General features: G+C 59.4%; 2 protein-coding genes across 2 annotated transcripts; one reads left to right on the top strand and one right to left on the bottom strand.

The window, feature by feature from the left end:
• The first annotated feature begins 2,303 nt into the window (after nt 1-2,303).
• On the top strand, nt 2,304-14,671 carry SV2A (synaptic vesicle glycoprotein 2A). Its single transcript, XM_074529312.1, has 13 exons — nt 2,304-2,813; nt 5,042-5,772; nt 6,613-6,793; nt 7,959-8,110; nt 8,190-8,323; nt 8,920-9,009; nt 9,264-9,374; nt 9,458-9,546; nt 10,322-10,486; nt 10,578-10,711; nt 11,298-11,501; nt 12,374-12,533; nt 13,432-14,671. The coding sequence occupies exons 2-13, from the start codon at nt 5,193-5,195 to the stop codon at nt 13,613-13,615; spliced, it is 2,184 nt and encodes a 727-aa protein (XP_074385413.1). The 5' UTR covers nt 2,304-2,813; nt 5,042-5,192; the 3' UTR covers nt 13,616-14,671.
• A 367-nt stretch (nt 14,672-15,038) lies between these two features.
• On the bottom strand, nt 15,039-17,417 carry BOLA1 (bolA family member 1). The gene is made up of 2 exons (XM_074529315.1): nt 17,327-17,417; nt 15,039-16,284 (listed from the first exon to the last, which is right to left on the bottom strand). Exon 2 carries the CDS (start codon nt 16,272-16,274, stop codon nt 15,861-15,863), a length of 414 nt encoding a protein of 137 aa, XP_074385416.1. The 5' UTR covers nt 16,275-16,284; nt 17,327-17,417; the 3' UTR covers nt 15,039-15,860.
• Between the last annotated feature and the right edge of the window lie 49 nt (nt 17,418-17,466).

Consider the following 17,466-nt stretch of genomic DNA (forward strand, 5'->3'; position numbering starts at 1 on the left):
CCTTCCTTCCGCCACTTCCTTCCGCCACTTCCTTCCTTCCGCCACTTCCTTCCTTCCGCCACTTCCTTCCTTCCGCCACTTCCTTCCTTCTGCCACTTCCTTCCTTCCGCCACTTCCTTCCGCCACTTCCTTCCTTCCTTCCGCCACTTCCTTCCTTCCGCCACTTCCTTCCTTCCTTCCGCCACTTCCTTCCTTCCGCCACTTCCTTCCTTCCTTCCTTCCTTCCTTCCTTCCTTCCTTCCTTCCTTCCTTCCTTCCTTCCTTCCTTCCTTCCTTCCTTCCTTCCTTCCTTCCTTCCTTCCTTCCTTCCTCCCTTCCTCCCTTCCTCCCTTCCTCCCTTCCTCCCTTCCTCCCTTCCTCATCTTCTTACAGCCAGGTGGGAGCCCTGGATGGGACAGAGGGGAAGGTTGGAAGCCCCTCCTGATCCTTCACGTGCAGAAATGTGGGGAGAGCCCCACATGGATTGCTGGAATGAGTGGGTTTAGGGGTGGGAATGGGGGTTCCCTGTGGTGCTGAAGAAATCTCCAGCATCCAGAGAACCCTGTCTGGATGCAGGGAGCCCCAGGGTGGCATTCCCTGCTCCTCAATCCTGGAAACCACCAGGATCCCCCCAGGGCAGCCAATCTCCCTGCATGGACACCATCACCATCATCATCATCATCCCCTTCTCCCCTGCAGGCACCCACTGTCATCCCCTCATCCCTGGTGTTCTGTCGTTCCCAGTTACATCCTTTCTTCCCTCAGACTGCAGTCCTTTGTCAGCCCTGATTTTCTCCCCTTTCCTCCCATTTCACCCCAGTTTTTATCCCATTCCCTTCAGCTCTTTCCCAGTTACATCCTCTCTCTTCCCCATGACTGCAGTCCATTTTCAGCCCTCATTTTCTCCCCTTTCCTCCCATTTCATCTCAGTTTTTATCCCATTCCCTTCAGCTCTTTCCCAGTTACATCCTCTCTTCCAGTCCTTTGTCAGCCCTGATTTTCTCCTCTTTCCTCCCATTTCACCCCAGTTTTTATCCCATTCCCCTCAGCTCTTTCCCAGTTACATCCTCTCTCTTCTCCATGACTGCAGTTCATTTTCAGCCCTGATTTTCTCCCCTTTCCTCCCATTTCACCCCAGTTTTTATCCCATTCCCCTCAGCTCTTTCCCAGTTACATCCTCTCTTCCAGTCCTTTGTCAGCCCTGATTTTCTCCCCTTTTCCTCCCATTTCACCCCAGTTTTTATCCCATTCTCATCTCTTTCCCACATTTTGGGCTGGATGGGGCTCTCAGGACAAGAGGAGCCGTTCTCTGTCCTCCTGCCAGCCCTGTTCCCTCTGATGATCCACAAAAGCACCCTGGGGCTCGGTGGTGGCAGTGGCATTGAGTCACAGGGTGCCTGAGGATGTGGCACTCCTGCCTTGTTCCCTCCCTGTGATCCTGGCGCTGCCCATTCCTCCAGTGCCAGCCTTGCCCTGCACTTCCACCCCTCTTTCAGGGTTTTTTTTAAATCCCAGCTATCAATGTCACAATTTGCTTCTCATCTCGTGGATTTCTAAATCCTTCCCAATCCTTCCCAGACTGGTCCCCATCCCTGTTTTTCCAGTCGGAGGGGTGAAAGTGCTGATCCTGACGGATCCTGACAGAGTGTGAGGCTTTGGGGTTGGCACCCTGGAATTTGGGGAGGGATGCAGGAGAAGGTTGGGGCTCTGGGAATGTTGGGGTGCAGGATGAGGGGCTCTGGGAATGTTGGGGTGCAGGATGAGGGCTCTGGGAATGTTGGGGTGCAGGATGAGGGGGCTCTGGGAATGTTGGGGTGCAGGATGGGGGGGCTCTGGGAATGTTGGGGTGCAGGATGAGGGAGCTCTGGGAATGTTGGGGTGCAGGATGGGGGGCTCTGGGAATGTTGGGGTGCAGGATGGGGGGCTCTGGGAATGTTGGGGTGCAGGATGGGGGGCTCTGGGAATGTTGGGGTGCAGGTTTAGGGGGCTCTGGGAATGTTGGAATGCCAATGAAGGGGATCAGGGAGGATTTTTCTTGTGGGGTCACCCCAAATTCCCTCCACGCTGAGCTCAGCCACTCCCAGGAGCACCCAGCACCCCACAGCCTTTTTTGGAGGTTTTGGGGGGGTTTTTTTTGCAGCTCCCAATTTCCCACTCTCAGCAATCCATCCATGACAAACGGGGGTGGCTTTGGACATCCCGTGCTGCAACGTGCATCTCCAGCCCTAAAAATTCCCTAAAAAAAAAAATTAAAAAATCCATCGCAGGGGGGTTTTTTTTGTGTGTCGCGTTGTAGCCTCGGGGCCGTGTCTGAGCAGCCCAGGCGGGGACGATTTGATCCCAAAAATTCCCGATCCAGCCCCGCGGAGGCCGTGACTCAGCCGTGACGGGGGCGGGGGCGGGCTGAGCATCACCGACAGCTCCGGGGGGGCCCCGCTTGGTGCCCCCCACCCTTCCCGCACCTCCCCTCCATCCTCATCCTCATCCTCCTCCGGAGCGGCTCCATCATCACGGGGACCGCGATCCCCGGCAGCTCCGTTTGCGCATCCCGGGGGATCCAGCGCTGCTCCCCCCTCCCCTCCCGGTGGGCCGAGCCCCCCGCCCCCGCCGAGCCCCCCCCCCCCGGTTCTCGGTTGATCCCTCCCTTGCCGGGGCTGCGCCGATGGACTCTCCCAGCGCTCCGTGTGTGCGGCGGAGGCTGCGGCGTTAGCGCTGCTACCCGGGAGCTGCTGCCGCTGCCGGAGCATCCTCTTCATCTCCTTCATCCCCGGAGCATCCTTCCCCAGCGGAGCATCCCCCGGCAAGGAGCTGGAGCGGGGCGAGGGCTGAGCCAGGTAAGGGGGGACAATAAATGGGTTTATAGCCCGCATCCCCCCCTCCCCGCGGCGTTAATCGGAGCCGCTGATGGATTCGGGGTTCGGCTTCTCCTTCCCCACTTGCTGTGGCCATTTTGTCCTGGAAAAGCTTCCCGGGGGCCGGGCTCTGCCTTTGGATGTGCGTTTTTGGGGGGCTCCTCTCATCCCCCGCCGCAGAGCAGCCGGAGGGGATCGGGAATTCGCCGCAGGGATGGGAGGGGGGAACCGGGGGGGTTTTGGGGAAGGGGTGACGGGGAGGGGGATGTTGGGGGGTGACCTTGGACACGAGGGATTCCCAACTCTTCCCCCTTGTCGCCATGTTCCTGGCGTTCCGCAGGGAGCCTGGGGGCTGCGGGGGGGTTTGGATGGGGGGGGGGATGCTGCCCCCTCATTTTGGGGACTCTCGGGGCTTTTGGGGCGCACGGCTTCATCCATCCTCGGCTCCCCTTGGAGGAGACAGCTCCAGAGCCGATAACCTTGTGCAGCGCTGTCCAACGCCACGGCGGGGCTGCAGGGCCAGCGCCGTGTTCAGCCCCCCCAAATGGGCATTTTTGGGGGGATCTCCCTTTCTCCCACATTTCAGGGATTGTGGTCTGGGGGGTTTCTGGCTCTCCTGTGGGATCAAACCCCCCGATCTCAGCCAGCTCCGGCTCCTGGCGTCGGCTCGGCCGCTCGAGGCTGCCCGGTTTGTGCGGCCGCTCTCTGTGACAGAGGCAGCCGTGACCTTGCTCCCCCAGCCCATCCTCTTCCTCAGCGCGCTCCCAGCCTCTCCCTGCTCCCCTCCCGACCCCCAACAGCTCCCGCGCTGGGCAATGCCGGCCCCACACGGGGAGATTCCAAAGGGAACCTCGAGCCTGGCTGGAGCAGAATGACCTTGGTCATGGATCCAGGAGCCCCGGCGAGGGGACTGGGGTCTCCCTGCAGCCAGGGGGGAGAATTTGCCATTTTATCCTATAAAACCACTGCCTGTCTGTGCTGGGGAGTGGGGGCCCGCGCTGTGCCGCAGCCCCCCTCCTTGCAGGCTTCCCAAATTCTAAATTTAGCGTCCCTGCGTGCCCTGTCCCCTCTCCTGGCCAGGGGGGGACACGTCTCCGGCTGCGTCCCTGCGCTCCCAGCTCCTTCCCGCCTGGCCAGAGACAGAAATAGCGCTTAAGGGGGGGGGGTCACGGCAGCCCCCGAGGGTGGAGGAGCAGCAGCATCGGGGGCTGGGGGGCTGCGGGTCCGTCCCTGTCACGAGCTGAGCCGGGCTCTGTGCAGTGGGGGTGGGATGTGAGGGGACAAGGAGATGGCACCACCCGCGGGGATCTGGATGTCCCCTCCTCGTGGTGCCCCCCAGCCCCCTTTGGCCCGGTCAGCACGTGCCAGGGCTGGCACAGTCTCCCGCAGTAAATCCTGCCTGGCAGCTCCTGCAGTGAGCGTGGCCTGGCATACTCGGGTCCTTGGCACTCGAGGGATCCTCTGAGGGGCTCCTGTACCCTGGGGCACCCAGCCAGGGCGGTGCTGGGAGGGTTTGGGGACCTCCTGACCCCCTCATCCTCCCTGTGGTGCCCAGGGGATTGGGGAGCTTCGGCCCAGAGCTTGTTTTGTGGGGTGACTCTCAGTCCTGGGCATGTCCCTGCTGTCCCCCTGTGCTTTGGGATGGGGACAGCAGGGAGGGATCCAGGGGGATTGGGGGCAGTTGGAGCCCCCCAAGTGAGGGGAAGGGGGCTGACATGGAACCAGCGTCTGCCAGCCTGTCCCCACCCCAGACCCCACCTGCTGCTTCACCTGGGGGTCCCCAAACCACAGAATCCCAGAATAATGAGGTTGGAAGAGACCTCTAAGTCCAACCTATGCCCTGACACCTCAACCAGACCATGTCCAGTGTTTATTTAAACACATCCAGAGATGGTGATTCCACACCTCCCTGGGAAGAGCTTTCCAGTACTTTATTATTCTTTGGGTGAAAATTTTTTTCCTAATATCCAGCAGAATATTTTTCCTAATATCCAGTGGAAATGTCTTCCAGTGGAAGACAATTCAAGTACTTTATCATTCTTTGGGTGAATTTTTTTTTTTTCCTAATACCCAACCTATCCCTTCCCTGACGCAGTTTGAGTCTGTGTCCTCTAATCCTCCTGCTCCAATCTGAGATGGAGAAAAAGTGCAAAGTGACACTCGGGGGCCACAACCACCCAACTCAGCCTGGTTCTGTCTGGGCTCCCCAGGTCCAGGCTGGCATCCCGGGTGCTCCCACCCCCCGTTCCATGGATGGGTAGCTCCAGCAGCCCTGTCCCCTCCCCGCGGGCCTGAGGGCGCAGCCCCCGCAGCAGAGACCCCGCAGCAGCCGCAGCAGCCCCGCGCAGCCCCGAGGGCACCATGGAGGAATCGTTCCGGGACCGGACCGCCTTCATCCGCGGCGCCAAGGACATCGCCAAGGAGGTGAAGAAACACGCGGCCAAGAAGGTGAGCAGGGGCATGGACCGAGTGCAGGACGAGTACACCCGCCGCTCCTACTCGCGCTTCGAGGAGGAGGAGGACGATGAAGACTACGCGCCCCAGGACGGCTACTACAGAGGGGGCGAAGGTGCCAACGAGGAGGAGGGGGTGTCCAGCGACGCCACGGAAGGCCACGATGAGGAGGATGAGATCTACGAGGGCGAATACCAAGGGATCCCCCGGCAGGAGTCGCTGAAGGGGGGGGAGCGCCTGGGGGCCGCGGCGGCCGCCGGAGCCTTCGACGACACCGAGGGGCAGCGGAGGAAGGACCGGGAGGAGCTGGCGCAGCAGTACGAGCTCATCCTGCAGGAGTGCGGCCACGGCCGCTTCCAGTGGACCCTCTACTTTGTCCTGGGCCTGGCCCTGATGGCCGACGGCGTGGAGATCTTCGTGGTGGGCTTCGTCCTGCCCAGCGCCGAGAAGGACATGTGCCTGTCCGACTCCAACAAGGGCATGCTGGGTGAGGAGAGGGGCACGGAGGGGGGTTTGGGGGGGACAGGAGGGTCAGGGCGAGATGTGGAATGTAGGGGGACATGAGGATGCATTGAGAAGCACGGGAAGGTGGGGATGGGGAAGGACATGGGGGGCTCAGGAAGATTTGGGGGGGTCATAGGGGCTGTGGAAGAACACAGGAAGAACTGGGAGGCCATGGGGTCCAAAAGGGGATGTGGGGTGTGAGATCCAGGAAGGGATGTGGGGACAGGAAGAACTGGGAGGCCATGGGGTGTGAGATCCAGGAAGGGATGTGGGGACAGGAAGAACTGGGAGGCCATGGGGTCCAAAAGGGGATGTGGGCTGTGGGGCCCAGGAAGGGCTGTGGGGCCCAGGAAGGGCTGTGGGGTCCAGGAAGGGCTGTGGGGTCCAGGAAGGAATGTGGGGACCAGGAAGGGATGTGGGGCTCCCACCATCCTCCTCCCAGTCCCACACTGCTCCCCACATGAGCAATGCCTGAAATTCGGGCTGACCAGGGGATGCTGAAGCTGGGTTTGAGGGAAGCTTTGTTCCATTGGTTCCCCCTTCTCTGTGATGCCTGCCGGAGCCTGACACCCCCCAAAAACCCCAAATCCCTGAGATGTGGCAGTCTTGGGACAGGGGGCAGGGCTGGGTGAGGGGGTCCTGGGGTCCCACAGTCCCTGAGCAGAGCAGGGCACAACAAGGGAATTCTGTCCCCTCCCCTCAAGGGCACCCAAATTTCGGGGAGAGGGTCCCCAACCCGAGGATGCTCCCCCTGCTCCAGCTGACCCGGGGTGCAGCTCCCCGTGTCCCCCAGCCCTGACCTCGCTGTGTCCCCCCTTGCCAGGGCTCATCGTGTACCTGGGCATGATGGTGGGCGCGTTCGTGTGGGGCGGGCTGGCCGACCGGCTGGGCCGAAGGCAGTGCCTCCTCATCTCCCTCTCCGTCAACAGCGTCTTCGCCTTCTTCTCCTCCTTCGTCCAGGGCTACGGCACCTTCCTCTTCTGCCGCCTGCTCTCGGGCGTGGGGTAAGGGGGGCCCGGCTGCTGGGCTGCCTTCCTTCGTCCCCCAGAACAAGGGAGGAATGAGGGATCTGATTCCGTGTTCTCATAAAGCCAATTTGTTGTTTTATGATGCTATATTATGTTAAAGAATGCTAAACTATACTATACTAAAGATTACAGAAAGGATACTTAAAGGGGAGGGCAGCTTTTGTATTTTTGTTTCCCCCCAGACAAAGGAAGGAATGATGGATCTGAATCTGTGTTCTCAGAAGGCTAATTTATTTTTTTGTGATACGATATGATATGATGATACTATATTATATTAACATTAACTATACTATACTAAGGAATACTGAAAGGATACTTGCAGGGGGGCCCAGCTGTAGGAAGGAAGGAAGGATCAGATTCCGTGTTCTCATAAAGCTAATTTGTTATTTTATGATGCTATATTGTATTATTATACTATATTATATTGATATTAACTACACTATAGAATACAGAAAGGATAGTTGCAGGGGGGGCAGTTGTTGTATTTGTTTGCCCCCATGACAAAGGAAGGAAGGATGAATCTGATTCTGTGTTCTCATAAAGCTAATTTGTTATTTTATGATACTATATTATATTATATTACATTATATTATGATACTATATTATATTAATATTAACTATACTATACTAAAGAATACAGAAAGGATACTAGCAGGGGAGCAGCTGTTGTATTTTTGTTCCCCCCAGATGAAGGAAGGAAGGAAGGATGAATCTGACTCCTTGTTCTCATAAAGTTAATTTATTATGATACCATATTATATTATGATACTATATTATATTAATATGAACTATACTATACTGAAGAATATGGAAAGGATACTTACAGAATGCTAAAAAGATAATAATCAAAACTCGTGGCGCTCTCCAGAGTACCCAGTTGACCAAAGAGTCAAAACTCTCACAGCAGAATCCAATAAAACAACCACCTGTGGGTAAACAACCTCCAAAGCAGCAAAACACAGCAGAAGCAAATCAGATAATTATTGTTTTCCTTTTCCTCTGAGGCTTCTCAGCTTCCCAGGAGAAAAATCCTGGTGAAGGGATTTTCCCAGAAAATGAGAATGTCCCCCAGGGGCTGGCCCCGCTGCGTGTGGGTGTGCTGGGGCAGGGGCTGACACCGCTCCCTCCCCTCCATCCCCAGCATCGGAGGCTCCATCCCCATCGTCTTCTCCTACTTCTCGGAGTTCCTGGCGCAGGAGAAGCGCGGGGAGCACCTGAGCTGGCTCTGCATGTTCTGGATGATCGGGGGCATCTACGCCTCGGCCATGGCCTGGGCCATCATCCCGCACTACGGTAGGAGCCCTGGGCTGGTGGCACACGGGGGGTCAGCCGGGGCTCGGCCCCACCACCGTGTCCTGTCCCCCCTGTCCAGGCTGGAGCTTCCAGATGGGCTCTGCGTACCAATTCCACAGCTGGAGGGTTTTCGTCCTGGTCTGCGCCTTCCCCTCGGTCTTTGCCATCGGGGCGCTCACCACCATGCCGGAGAGCCCGCGCTTCTACCTGGAGGTGGGTCTGGGGGGCATTCGGGGGGGATTTGGGGTGCGTCAGGGACCTGGAGTGGGTCCCCAGGAAGGGATGCCCAGGTTGGGGTGGAGATGGGGCAACCCAGACAAAGGCCTGGACAGGAAGCCCCAGATGGGTTTTAGAGAGGGGTGGAACTGGCCAGGAACCCCCCAAGAGGTTGGTGGGATCCAGAGGGATGGGAGGAACCTGAGGATGTGATGAAGATGATGGAGGAATCCCTGGGTGGGTGGTGGAACCCAGGTGGGTTTTGGAGAGGGGTAGAAAGGGGCAGGAACCCTCAAGTGGATGATGGGACCCAGAGGGATGGGGGGACCCTGAGGAGGTGATGAAGATGATGGAGGGATCCCTGGGTGGGTGGTGGGACCCAGAGGGATGGGGGGACCCTGAGGAGGTGATGAAGATGATGGAGGGATCCCCGGGTGGGTGGTGGGACCCAGAGGGATGAGGGGACCCTGAGATGATGAAGATGAAGATGATGTAGGGATCCCTGGGTGGGTGGTGGGACCCAGCTGATGGGGGGTCAGGGTCCAGGTTTGGGGTGTCCCAGGGTGACCTGGGACCTGTCCCTGCCCTCACAGAACGGGAAGCACGACGAGGCCTGGATGGTGCTGAAGCAGGTCCATGACACCAACATGAGGGCCAAGGGCCACCCCGAGAGGGTCTTCTCGGTAAGGACCCCCCAGAGCTGACCCCCCTGGGGTCCCCAGCACCCCAAGTGAGGGTGGGGTGTCCTCCAGGAGCTGGGGTGCAATTCCCACCTCCGGGAAAAGCACCACCAGAGGAATGCTGCTGTAACAGGTGGGGAAACTGAGGCACAACTGGGTGCTGGGTGGGGGATTTGGGAGCTAGGTGGGAGGTTTTGGGAGCAAGGAGTGAAGTTTTTGGTGGCTTTCTGGTGTCCCCAATCTGTCCCCCCCCACAGGTGACCCACATCAAGACCATCAAGCGGGAGGACGAGCTCATCGAGATCCAGTCGGACACCGGGACGTGGTACCGGCGCTGGCTGGTCCGATGCCTCAACCTGTCCCAGCAGGTGAGCCCGGGGCCACCCAGGGCTCCCTGTGCCCCCTGTCACCTCCCGTGTCCTTGTTTGTCACCTCCCGTGTCCCTGTGCAGGTCTGGAGCAACTTCCAGCAGTGCTTCGTGCCCGAGTACCGGCGGGTGACGCTGATGATGATGGCGGTGTGGTTCACCATGTCCTTCAGGTGCTGCGGGGTGGGACGGGGTGGGATCCATGGGATGGGATGGGATCAGTGGGATGGGATCCATGGGATCAATGGGATCAATGGAATGGGATCGATGGGATGGGATGGGATCGATGGGACAGGACAGGACGGGATAGGATCCATGGGATGGGACGGGATCAGTGGGATGGGATTGATGGGATGGGATAGGTTGGGATTAGTGGGATGGGATCCATGGGATCAATGGGATCAATGGAATGGGATCCATGGGATGGGATGGGATGAGAGGGATGGGATCTAAGGATGAGATGGGACAGGATGGGATCAATAGGATGGGATCAATGGGATGGGATGGGATAGGTTGGGATCAGTGGGACGGGATCCATGGGATCAATGGGATCAATGGAATGGGATCCATGGGATGGGATAGGATGGGATCAGTGGGATGGGATGGGATGGGATCAATGGGATCAATGGGATGGGATCGATGGGATGGGATAGGTTGGGATCAGTGGGATGGGATGGGATGGGATCAATGGGATCAATGGGATGGGATCCATGGGATGGGATAGGATGGGATCAGTGGGATGGGATGGGATCAATGGGATCCATGGGATGGGATGGGATCAATGGGATCAATGGAATGGGATCCATGGGATGGGATGGGGCACGGAGTGGGATGGGACGGGACGAGCATCCCTGGGATAGCCCTGGGAGCTCAGGGCTGGCTCTGGGAGCCCCAGGCCAGCTCTGGCAAGCCCAGGTGTGTGGTGCCCGCTCACCCCTGTCCCCGCAGCTACTACGGGCTCACCGTGTGGTTCCCGGACATGATCAAGCACCTGCAGAGCATCGAGTACGCGTCGCGCACCAAGCTCTTCACGCGCGAGAAGGTTCGGCACTTCACCTTCAACTTCACCCTGGAGAACCAAGTGCACCGTGGTGGGGAGTACTTCAACGACAAGTGAGCGAGGGGAGGCTGGGCCCGGCCTTGCTGAGCTTGGGGCTGAGCCTGGGGGGCAGCCGGGCTCTCCCTCCTGTCCCTCCCCGCGCAGGTTCATCGGGCTGAAGATGAAGTCGGTGACGTTCGAGGACTCGCTCTTTGAGGAGTGCTACTTCGAGGACATCACTTCCAGCAACACCTTCTTCAAGAACTGCACCTTCATCTCCACCGTCTTCTACAACACAGGTGGGGCAATGGGATCCCTGGGAAGGGGGGATCCACCAAGGTGGCCCTCAGGGTTTTGGTGGAGATGAGGGTGGGCCACCAACGTGGAGGAAGGGCAGGAAAGCCCTCAGTGGCACGTTGGAGTTGTGGTGGCAGATAATGTGAGCCACCAGTTTGGAGGAGGTTCAGGAAAGTCCTCAGTGCCATGATTTGGGGTGGTAGAGATAACCTGACCCACCAGGGTGGAGGAAGGTCAGGAAGGTTCTCAGTGCCATGATGGAGCTGGGGTGGTAGAGATAACCTGACCCACCAGGGTTTTAATGGAGATGGGGATGGTTGAAGGAAGGTCCAGCTTGAAGGAAGGTCCTCAGTGGCACGATGGAGTTGGGGTGGCAGAGATAAAAAGTGTGACCCGCCAGGGTTTTGGTGGAGATGAGGGTGACCCACCAGCTTGAAGGAAGGTCCTCAGTGGCATGATGGAGTTGGGGTGGCAGAGATAAGGACCAGGGTGGTCCTCACGGGGGTGGTGGGCCCACCAGGTGATGTGGGATGGGCCAGCAGGTGTGCACAGAGATGGGGTGACCCCGTGTCCCCGCTGTCCCCCCAGATCTGTTCGAGTACAAGTTCATCAACAGCCGGGTGGTGAACAGCACGTTCCTGCACAACAAGGAGGGCTGCCAGCTGGACTTCAGCGACGACAACAACGCCTACATGATCTACTTTGTCAGCTTCCTGGGCACCCTGGCCGTGCTCCCCGGGAACATCGTCTCGGCCCTGCTCATGGACAAGATCGGCCGCCTGCGCATGCTGGGTGGGCAACGGGACCCCTTGGTGGGGCTGGGGGGTCCTGGAGGTTCCTTCAGCCCAAATCAGGCTCTTGATCTTCTTGGGCCACCACCATCACATCTACACTGGTGGGTCATCCCACTTCCATCATCCTTTGGGGACTTTCCTGATCCTCCTTCCACCTGTTGGTCGCCTCCATCTCTGGTGACCTCTTGGGGACTTCCTGGTGGGTCACTCCCATCTCTTGACCCACCACCCTCACCTTTACCCTGGTGGGGTAAAGTCCATCAACCCTTTGGGGACTTTCCTGATCCTCCTCCCACCTCCATCTCTGGTGACCTCTTGGGGACCTCCTGGTGGGTCACCCCACCTCCATCATGCCCTTTCCTTATCCTCCTTCCACCCACTGGTCACCTCCATCTCTGGTGACCTCCTGGTGGGTCACCTCCATCTCTTGAGCCATCACCTTTACCTTGGTGGGCCACCCCACCTTCATCCATCACCCCTTTGAGGACTTTCTTCATCCTCCTTCCACCCGTTGGTCACCTCCATCTCTGGTGACCTCCTGGTGGGTCACCCCCAGCTCTTGATCCATCACCTTTACCTTGGTGGGCCACCCTACCTTCATCCATCACCCCTTTGGGGACTTTCCTCATCCTCCTCCCACCTCCATCTCTGGTGACCTCTTGGGGACCTCCTGAGGATCTCCTGGTGGCTCACCCTACCTCCATCACCCCCTTTCCTGGTCCTACTCCCACCCGTTGGTCACCTCCATCTCTGGTGACCTCTTGGGGACCTCCTGGTGGGTCACCCCCACTTCCCTCTCCCCTTTGGGACTCCCAACCCCACCTCGTGCCTCAGTTTCCCCGCGCTCTGACGTGTCCACGTGTCCCCCAGCTGGCTCCAGTGTCATGTCCTGCATCAGCTGCTTCTTCCTGTCCTTTGGGAACAGCGAGTCTGCCATGATCGCCCTGCTCTGCCTCTTTGGGGGGGTCAGCATCGCCTCCTGGAACGCGCTCGACGTGCTCACCGTGGAGCTCTACCCCTCCGACAAGAGGTGGGGGCCTGGCGTGGAGGTTTTGGGTGCAAAAAGTGAAGTTTTGGGTGCTGGGTGGAGGTTTTGGGTGCAAGGATGAGGTTTTGGGTGCTGGGTGGAGGTTTTGGGTGCAAGGATGAGGTTTTGGGTGCTGGATGGGAGGTTTTGGGTGCAAGGACTGAAGTTTTGGGTGGTGGGTGGAGGTTTTGGGTGAAGTTTTGGGGTGCTGGGTGCCAGCTGCGAGTTCCCAGCTGGTTCTGGGTGCTGCCTGCCAGCCCTGGTACCCATTTTGGGGTGCTGGGTGCCCATTTTGGGGTTTGGAGTTCCTACTTTGGGATGCCTCGTGCCCATTTAAGGATTTTGAGTTCCCATTTAAGGGTTTGGACTTCCCACTTTGAGGTGCTGGGTGCCCATTTAAGGTTTTGGAGCTCCCATTTTGGGGTGGTGGGTGCCCATTTTGGGGTTTGGGGTTCCCATTTTGGGGTGCTGGGTGCCCATTTAAGGATTTTGGAGTTCCCATTTAAGGATTTTGAGTTCCCATTTTGGGGTTTTGAGTTCCCATTTTGGGGTTTGAAGTTCCCATTTTGGGGTTTGGAATTCCCATTTTGAGGTGCTGGGTGCCCATTGAAGGGTTTGAAGTTCCCATTTTGGGGTTTGGGGTTCCCATTTTGGGGTGCTGGGTGCCCATTTAAGGATTTTGGAGTTCCCATTTAAGGTTTTGAGTTCCCATTTAAGGATTTTGAGTTCCCATTTTGGGGTTTGGAGTTCCCATGTTGGTGTCCCAGGTGCCCATTTCACCCCTCCAGGTGCCAGTTTCGTGGTACCACCTGCCCCGTGCAGGTACCCCCCTAGGCTTGGCACCCACCCCTACCCCCGGGGGGGTGCCCTCACCAACCCCAACCCTCCTCATCCTCCCCAGGACGACGGCCTTTGGCTTCCTGAACGCCCTGTGCAAGCTGGCAGCCGTGCTGGGCATCAGCATCTTCACCTCCTTCGTGGGCATCACCAAGGCCGTGCCCATCCTCTTTGCCTCAGCTGCTCTGGCCCTGGGCAGCTCCCTGGCCCTCAAACTGCCCGAGACGAGGGGGCAGGTCCTGCAGTGATGGGGGGCTGGAGGAGAGGGACCCCCCCTTTCCCTGGGGTACCCCCCAAAATCCAGCATTTCCCCCCCCCCGTCCATCTCCTCGTGCCCCCGGGGTTAGTTCTGCGTTAGACACTGTGAAACGTCTTCTTGGAGCATTTGGGATCTTTTTCATTTGCACTTGGACCCCTCCCCACCCCAAAACAATCCCTCTGTACCCCCAAAATCTCCCTGATCCCTTCAACTCCCCCCAAAATTCCCCCCTGACCCCCAATTCTCCCACCCCAGTTTCTTTTCTTGGTGTCACCCCTGTGTGAGTTGCTGCTCATTCCTGGGGGGCTTTAGGGGGACGGGATTTAGGGGGGGCCCCCGACCCTCTGAACCCCCCCCAAATCTCTGTGTACCCCCAAATCCCTGCTGAGCCGAGGAGGATGAAGCAGGGGGAGCCCCCTGTGCCTCAGTTTCCCCATCCCCAGCAGGGTCCCCCCAAACCCCCACAGATTTTTTTTTGGGGGGGGGGATAAGAACCCTTGGGGCACCTTGGGGTGGGGGGGGAGCAGGAAATATTGGGGTGCAGCTCCCTTTGGGGGGTGCAGGAAATATTGGGGTGCAACTCCCTTTGGGGGGTGCAGCTCCCTTTGGACCCCCTTGACAATTTTAGGGTGCCCCCTCCCCCTTTAAAGCACATTTCCCCCCCCCCAGGATGCCCCAATTTTAGGGTGCCCCCCCCCCCAATTTTCAGGGTGCAAAGCACAGCCCCCCCCGTCTCCCCTCCGTTTGGGGTGCAGCAGTGGGGGACCCCCAAAACTGCCAGTTAGGGATTTTTAACTGATTTTTAAAGGATTTTCCCCAATTTGAGGGAGGCTGGTGTGGGTCAGGGGGGGTTCAAGAGGGGGGGGGGCTCCCTGCACCCCCTTTTCCTCCTCCCTGCACCCCAAGTCCCCCCCACATCCCCTATTAATAATCCCCTTTTTCCTCCCCCCACCCCAAAACCACCAGCGGTTTGCAAAGCACAAACAGCCCCTAAACCCCCCCCCCAAAAAAAAAAAAAAAAATCGGGGTGCAAGGGGTCCCCAGTGCTCAAATCGGGGTTCGGGGGGGGTCCCTGAATGTGCCCCCTCAAAATTCGGGGTTTGGGGGGGTCCCCCATGCTCTGCCCCCCTTCCCATAGGGTTGGGCAGAGATGGGGGTCTCCCCCAGCCCCAGGGCAGCCCCCCCCCATTCCATGCAGCCCCCCCGTGTGCTTTGTCCCCCCCCTTGGTGTAGCTGGTCCTTGGGGGGCCCCCCCCGGCCCCCCCCGTAGCTCTGTCGTGCCGTGCTGTAGTTTCAGGTGTTTGTAAATTAATTAAAATTGAAAAAAAACCATCCAAAAAAAAAAAATTTCCAAAAAAACCCCCACAAAATAGTTACCAACCCCCCCCCCCAAAAAAAAAGGATTCTCCAGCTGCCCACAGAACACTTTTATTTAAATTAATTAATTAATGCAGATTCAATGGGAGGGACACCCCAAAAATCCCCCACAGGGTGGGGTCAGGGTGGGGGTGCTGGGTTGGGGCAGGGCATCACAGGGGGGGTCACCCCAATTATTTCTGCCCTCTCCCAACGCTGAAAACAGGGTGGGGGTCCCAGGAGCCCCATGTTGTCCTTGGGGGGGTCCCAGGATTCCCATGTTGTTCCTGGGGGTGTCCTGGGAGCTCCACACAGTTTTTGGGTGGGGGTCCTGGCAGCCCCCTGTTGTTCTTGGGGTGGGGGGGGGGTCCCAGGAGTCCCACACAGTTTTTGGGGGGCTCCCGTGAGCTCCACGCTTTTCCTGGGGCGGTCCTGTTGTTCCTGGGGGGTCCCACGTTGTCCTTGGGGGTGTCCTGTTATTCCTCGGGGGTCCCTGTTGTTCCTGGGGGGTCCCTGTTGTTCCTGGGGGGGGGGTCCCAGCAGCCCCACGTTGTTCCTGGGGGGGGTCCTGGTGTTCCTGGGGGGGTCCTGGCAGCCTCACACAGTTTTTGGGGGGGGTCCCAGCAGCCCCACGTTGCTTCCGGGGGTATCCTGTTGTTCTTAGGGGGTCTCTGTTGTTCCTGGGGGGATTCCTGGTGTTCCTGGGGGGGTGTCCCAGGAGTCCCACGTTGTCCCTGGGGGTGTCCTGTTATTCCTCGGGGGTCCCTGTTGTTCCTGGGGGGGTTCCTGTTGTTCCTGGGGGGGTCCTGGCAGCCTCACACAGTTTTTTAGGGGGGTCTCAGCATCCCGACTCCGCTCCCGTGCCTCTCCCAGCGCCGTCACTGCTTCCCCGCCGCCTCCTCCTCCTCCTCCCCAGCCCCGCGCCGTTTCTCCCTCTTGGAGCCCCCCAGGCAAGGGGGCGCGGGGGGGTTTTGGGGGTCGCTCTGCCACTGCTCGGGGGTGCGGGCCGTGACCTGCAGGGCGTGCAGGGGCCCGGCCAGCTCGGCCCGCAGCGCCTCGTGCACCAGGCGGTGCCGCTGCAGCGGCGACAGCCCCGCAAAGAGCGCGCTCACCACCAGCACCCCGAAATGCGTCTCGGCTCCGGGGGGGCCCCCGTGCCGGGGGGAGTCATCGCGGACCTCCAGGTGCGTGGGCTGGAGGGCGGCGGTCAGCTTGGCACGGATGGTGCGGGCTAAGGGACCGCCCGGGCCACCCATGGCAGCGGCCGCGGCGGCGAGGAGGGGACCCCGCATCGGGGATGGGCTGGAACAGAGACAGAGGGGGGAATTAGGGGTGCAGGAGGGGACCCCGCATCGGGGAAGGGCTGGAACAGAGAGAGAGAGATGGGAAATTGGGGGGTGCAGGGGGGAGAAACCCCCCCAGACCCACAGGAGGGGACCCCGCATCGGGGAAGGGCTGGAACAGAGAGAGAGGAGGGAATTAGGGGTGCAGGAGGGGACCCCCGCATCAGGGATGGGCTGGAACAGAGACAGAGGGGGAAATTAGGGGTGCAGGGAGAGAAACCCCCCCAGACCCTCAGGAGGAGACCCCGCATCGGGGATGGGCTGGAACAGAGAGAGAAGGGGGAAAATTGGGGGGTGCAGGGGGGAGAAACCCCCCCAGACCCTCAGGAGGGGACCCCGCATCGGGGAAGGGCTGGAACAGAGAGAGAGGGGAATTGGGGGTGCAAGGGGAGAAACCCCCCTCGACCCCCAGGAGAGGATCCCACACTGAGAAGGGCTTAAAGAGAGAGGGGGGAATTGGGGGGTGCAAGGAGAGACCCCCAGGAGAGGACCCCACACTGAAGGGCTGCAAGAGAGAGAGGGTTTGGGGGGTACAAGGAGAGAAACCCCCCGGACCCCCAGGAGAGGACCGCACATCAGAGAAGGGGGACAGGGATGGGGATTGAGGGTCTCAGCAGGGGAGAACACGGAGGGGTGACCTGTGGGGGGCTCTGCCGGGTCAGCCGCTGTTATTGGGGGGGTCGGAGGGGCTTGAATGGGCAATAAAGGGGAGCTGGGGGGTGGAATGGGGAATAAAGAGGGGCTGGGGGGCGGGGATCCTCCTTGAACAGCCCTTGCCCCGGGGAACAGCACGGGGGTGTCCCGGGGACCTTTCAGGCCCGGAGCTCTCGGAAAGGCCCTGACCCTCCTCAGAGCCCCACTGTACCCCCCGATCCTCCCACAGGGCACCCTCCGGCACCAGCAGAAGCTGCTGGAGTCCCCAAAGCCCCCGGTTCTCTCACGGTTCCCTCCCCGTGCCCCCGGTCCCCTCACGATCCCCCCGCTCCCCTCACGGCCCTCACCACTCCCGCAGTCACGTGACACCGCCGCAGTTATGCCACGTGACCCAACCGCCAAGCCCCGCCCACACACAACCACGCCCCTCTATCCTTATATGGGAAAGGGGGAGGAGACCGCGGTGTGGGGGCGTGGCCAGGCGTGC

Source organism: Zonotrichia albicollis, chromosome 30 (genome assembly GCF_047830755.1).
Source record: "Zonotrichia albicollis isolate bZonAlb1 chromosome 30, bZonAlb1.hap1, whole genome shotgun sequence".
Classification (NCBI taxonomy): domain Eukaryota; kingdom Metazoa; phylum Chordata; class Aves; order Passeriformes; family Passerellidae; genus Zonotrichia; species Zonotrichia albicollis.